The sequence below is a fragment of the Belonocnema kinseyi genome, chromosome 9 (genome assembly GCF_010883055.1).
Source record: "Belonocnema kinseyi isolate 2016_QV_RU_SX_M_011 chromosome 9, B_treatae_v1, whole genome shotgun sequence".
Classification (NCBI taxonomy): Eukaryota; Metazoa; Arthropoda; class Insecta; order Hymenoptera; family Cynipidae; genus Belonocnema; species Belonocnema kinseyi.
In genome coordinates this window covers 84,982,052-84,987,579 of record NC_046665.1, presented here as the reverse complement: position 1 = coordinate 84,987,579, position 5,528 = coordinate 84,982,052, and the positions used below count along the sequence as shown (strand labels likewise).

The 5,528-nt window shown below is 33.7% G+C and overlaps 1 protein-coding gene across 4 annotated transcripts in view; it reads left to right on the top strand.

Annotated features, from left to right (window-relative positions):
* The window catches only part of LOC117179386, a 95,219-nt gene that overhangs the window by 39,151 nt on the left and 50,540 nt on the right, over positions 1-5,528 (top strand). For all 4 annotated transcript variants that reach the window (XR_004467915.1, XM_033371120.1, XM_033371119.1 and 1 more), the window contains one exon: positions 385-736. Coding sequence is in view for 3 of the 4 variants with exons in the window: in XM_033371120.1 (XP_033227011.1) it covers positions 385-736 (352 nt within the window). In the remaining variant the exon portion in view is untranslated. The remainder of the gene's footprint in view (positions 1-384; positions 737-5,528) is intronic.

Sequence of the window (5,528 nt, the reverse complement as noted above, 5' to 3'; positions counted from 1 at the left end):
TTTTTTTTTTTTTTTGAAAATACGTCATCGGTTTTCTAAAACATGGGACTTTTATCTAAAAAGCTCGATTATTTTATTGAAAATAAATTTTTTTTATAAAAAATGATTTTGATTAAAAATTAAACTATTTTGTTTAAAATTCAATATTTTTCGACTTGAAATTTTAGAAATTTAAAGCTATTCTTATTTAATTCAATAGGGGTTCCTACATTAGTTTGATTAGCCTATTTCCATGAAAAACCACCCTATTTCCTCTGTTTTTAGATCATTTTGGGTTCTGAAGTATTTTTTAAGAATATGGTTATGAAAAGATTAATAGAAGAAAATACCCCGGTTTTTTCTCTATACAATTCGAAATTAATTTAAATTTTATTTCTCTTTCAGACCAATTATTCACAGGGAAGCTCTGGCGGCAGGTCGCAGGAAAAGTTCAGCTCCTTTGCGACCCGTGATGGATCGAAGTTGTGGAGCGAGACGCGAGTCAGGAGCACAAACCGACATTTCTGCACTTCCGGCACAGTGGCGTTCAGAAAGTTACTTGGCTCACAAAGTAGCTCATACTTTTACAACTTTACCCAGCAAGTTTGCACTTCCGGCTGGTATGCCCGGCAGACTCAAAGTCAACGACAAAACTCGAGAAGCTAGGAGAGTAATGCTTTCAGATATCAGCTTCACGAGCATGGTTCCCGAATTATCAAGAAGCGCCGATCACCTCTGTCACGATCCTCACGTTCAGGTAAAAAAAAATAGTCAAAATAAGCGTTAATGCGCCTACAAAAAAGGGTGTCCTATTATTATTTAATACACTCCATTACCCGCCCCCACCCCCAAACACTTATCTAAATCTCCTCTCTCATTCTTTCTCCTTCTCCTTCTCCTACTCCTTCTTCTCTTCTTCCTCCTTCTTCTTCTCCTTCTTCTCTTCTTCCTCCTTCTCCTCCTCCTCCTTCTCCTTCTGCTTCTCCTTCGCAATCTCCTCCTCCTCCCCATTCTCCTTCTCATTCTCCTCCTCTTGTTCCTCCTCATCCTCTTGCTCCTCCTTCTCCTTATTGTCCTTCTCATTCTCCTCCTCTTGCTTCTCATTCTCCCTCTCCTGCTAATTCTCCTCCTCCTCCTCCTTATGCTTCTTCTCCATCACCTTCTTGCTAATGCAACTATTTTTCACTTTGCTTATAATGATATTTTTCAACTTCTTCGCCTAATTGGCTAAAAAAGCATAAGCGCTATCTAAAAAATCAACATTTTCATTGAATTAAAAATTTGGAAGGTCTCAAAGTATTTTAAATGATTTCTTAAATATTCCATGAGATTTTAAAGAATTCGACTCAATAGGACTTGAAGGATTTAATATAATTTTAAATCTTTTAGATTGTTTTTAAAAATCCCAAAGGATTTTAAAGGATTTTTTGAGATTTCATAGGATTTCTAAGTTACCAAAATTTATGTTAAAATGTACGGGTTCTCAATAATATACGGGTTTTCCACAGTATGCCAAGAGGTTTCTAAAAATTTCACGAGATTTCAAAGATATCAACAGTTTCAAGAGGATTTGAAAGAATTTTAAAAATTTTATAAAGCTTGTAGATAATTTGAAAACATTCCAGAGAATTTCAAGGGATTTTATTAGACGAAAAGATATTTTATCTAATTTGAGAGGATTTTAAAGCTTTCGAAGTTTTTGAAGAAATTGGATGGTATATTACAAATTTCAAAGCTATTTATGGAATTTTACAGTATTTCAAGGGATTGGTAGGGATTTTACTAGATCAAAGCAATTTTATAGAATCTCAAAGGATTTAAAAGGTTTAAAAAATGTCAAAGAATTTTAAAGGATTTAGAATATTTTAGAGTATTTTATAAGATTCTAAGAAATTTCAAGAAGTTAAAAAAATTATAGAGATTAAACACATTAAATGAAGTTTTGAGGGTTTTCTAGAGATAAGAATTTCAAATGATTTCATAAAATTTCAGACGATTTAAAATATGTTAAGGAATTTTTACAGGGTTTACAGAATTTTGCCACATTTGAGTGATTTATGAAATTTTAAAAGAAATGTTAAGGGGCTCAATCAGATTTTATGACTTTTTACGGGATTTCATTATTTTTTAAGGAACTTCGAAAGATATTACAGATTTAAACATATTTTACGGAGTTTACTCGATTTTGGTTGGATTGCTCGATAGTTTATTAGATTTAAGGGATTTCGTGAGTTTTAAGGGATTTCAAATAATTTTAAAAAGATTAAATTTTCCAATTCCAGATAATTTCACAGGATTTCAAATAAATTAAAAGATTTAATAAAAACTGAAGACTTTTCCAGCGATTTCAGAGGATTTTAGCAGAATCCAAGGTGTTCCCAAGCTTTTAGGATATTTCAAACGATTTCAAGGGATTTAAGAACCTTTATCAAATTGTTTGGGGATTTACAGGTTTTTAGTGGATTAAAAAAATTCCATCATTTTTGAAGAAATGTTGACAGTTATTGAAGATTTCAAGGTGTTTTACGAAATCTTATTCGATTTTTGTGGGATCAATAGGGATTTCACAAAATGAAGGAATTTTATAAATTTCAAGAGATTTTAAAGCTTCCGAAGATTGGGGTTTCTTGAAAAACTTTTAAACCTTTAAAGATTTTCGAAAAATTACATAAGATTTAAAAAAATTAAGATTCCATAAGATTATAAGGAATTTCTGTAGATTTTCCGGAATTAAAAAAATAGCTATTTTGCAGATATGTCAGGATTTCAACAGAAATTGAAGGATTTAAATATTTAAAAAAAATATGAATTGAGCAAGCAATATAGAATTGTAAAGATAAGATTTGTTATTAAAATAAAGAAAAATTCTTTGGAAATTTTGTGATTTATAAATAATAATATCTAATGAAATATAACAACAGTTTACATATTATTGATGTTAATTCTTGATTAAATTAAATAAATTAAAATTTAATTTTTAAGATGAAAAACAAAACAAAAATAACTTAAATATTACTCGAATGAGACGATTTGGGAGTAGATTCGAAATGAATAAGTAATTTGATTGAAAACAGGTAGCACGTTCTTCAAGAATAGCGCATGCCGCTATACACTGCTGTATATATATGAGCGCTAAATACACTGCTAATACTGTCGCAGCCTCAGTGCGAAAGTGTCAGTGAAGCTGGAGAGAAAGACAGGCGGTGGGGTAGCAAACGAGTGAGGGTGTAAGAGAGGGTTAGATAACGAGAGTGTGAGAGGAAGAGAGAGAGAGAGAGGTGAGAGGGAGACAAGTGGAGTTCAGACCGTGCCATAAGAAATTACCACTTCAAAAATTATCTAAAGTTATTCAGAATTTTAAATGACGTATGAAAAGTTTTATTTAAGCAAAACGATAGCGATAACATTTCAGGGTAACGCTTCCTCTTCTCTATCTCTCCGTCGCTTTTTCTACTTCTCTCCCTATCGCCTCTCTCTTTCTCTCTCTCTCGCTCTTCTCTCCACCCTTTGCTCTTACACTCCCACTGAGACTGTGATAGCACTAGTAGTATATAGCGGCATGTGCTATTCTTGAAGGTCGTGTTTCGTACACGTACGTGAATTGATTTGCGATTTTGTATGTGATTTCTGAAGTGTTATGTATTTATTAAGTTTATTTCAACTATTTTTTATGTTGAAAGATTTCAAAGAAAAAATACTTATGGGGCATTATTCCTCAACTGCCCCAACTCAAAAAGTCATGTTTTTCGATTGTCTATAAATTCTGGGAATATGTTTGCCTACCCAACAGTAGTTAATCCACAAACTTATAGACCAGGATTACCAACCCTCCCCAAGTGAGGGGGGGTTGAATTTTCAACCCCAATGCCTGCAGGGGTAGTTTCAAACGCCTGTAACTTCCTTTCTAATTACGTGATTTAAAATTTTTATGAGGGTTTTGGAAAGTGCTTTTTACACGCTTTCATCATATTTTATTATTCATAACAAAAAAAATTGTTTAAACAATTTTTTCAATAAATCAATTGTTTATTTAACTTTTTTCGCAATTTAGGCATCTACGATTTTTTTTCTAAATAGTCTCAAAAGAAAGCTTGACTTTTTTACTATGAAAAATGTCTAATAAGAAAATGGACAAATTGAAATTCATTGAGTTACAGAGCCGGTTGTAGAGGGAGTCCTCGCGCTCGCACTCGGGCGTTATGCGGCAGCATACCGCGGAACAGTTTTCAAGTATGCCATTTTTTTGTATTACTCACATTGATCCAAAATTGCATGAAGTCATCGGAAAAAACTATTCAGTAATGTTAATCAGTAAGTTTGAAGAAGTAAAAAATTTTTAAAGTTATTATGAAAAAATATTAAGTAAAAAGCACTTTCTTAAAAATGAACAGTATTTTTCTGAAGACAAATGATTCCTCACTATTATAATTTATTATCCGACAATAATTTGTTATTGCTTTTGCAATTTTTTAAAACAAATACATGATTCAACCAACTTCTCACGTATAAAGTGTTTGAGTAAATAAAGTACAAACGGATTAGTAATTAACGCCTGTCGTCAGCCTACATCCTATCAAGTTATAGTTTCCAGAGTCTACCACGTGGAGGTGACAGTGCGATTTTAGACTCCTTTTATCTGCAAGATGATTCGGGGTGCTTAATTTTAGTGAGTCCCCTCGCCTCTCACTTTCTGCTGTGCTTGATTTTTGTGAGTCCCCTTGCCTCTCACTACACAACCTCTTTATGCTGTTCGCCTCTTCTTCGTACCAGCTTTCCACTTTCTTGGAGTACTATTCTGCTTTCGATTACGTTTAGGCTTCGGGAAAACCTCACTTTTCTCCTCATAGGAAAATCGTTTCAGATCCAGCTGTCCTTTTGCGTTCGGAGCGAATGAATGATATTTGAGTGTACCTGGTATCGTCACAGCCTTACTAAATCGATCTGCTAATTTTATTGTCATCGCTGCATGCTCTTCTTTGCTACTGAAAAATACGACAGTTTCCTTCAAGTTTTCTCTGCCCCAGTCAAATAACTCGTAAGCTGTTAAGATCTGATTCTCAGCTGAACGTTGCAAGCTGGCTCTTGCAGCAAAAAGCTTTAGATTACCTCCGATTCCATCGCATGGTCCTTTTCTATGGGCAGTTGGATGGAAAGTCCAGTCTGCCGGGATGCCAAAATCTTTTTCATGGCACAGAAGGTTCGCAAAGTTGTATTTGTTCTTAAAATGCTGTGGTGCTCCATCTGTGACATAATGAAATTTCTTAGGATTGAAATGCTTCTTAAGATAGTCAACAATTAACCTTTGGTATAAATGCACAGCAACCGTGTCATGGTGTAAGTTGTTTGAAATAATAGCTATGCTCACATTCTTCAATTCGTTCTTCTCTTTATAGTAGATAACTACTGTAAAAATGGACGCCTGATCAATATTCCAATGATAAGATTGGATCGCATTTTGAAACACGTAAGCATAGTTTTCTGCAAAATCGAACATAATCAAGAAATGTTCAACTAATAATTTGGCTTTGAGGTTCTTCAGGAATGATGCC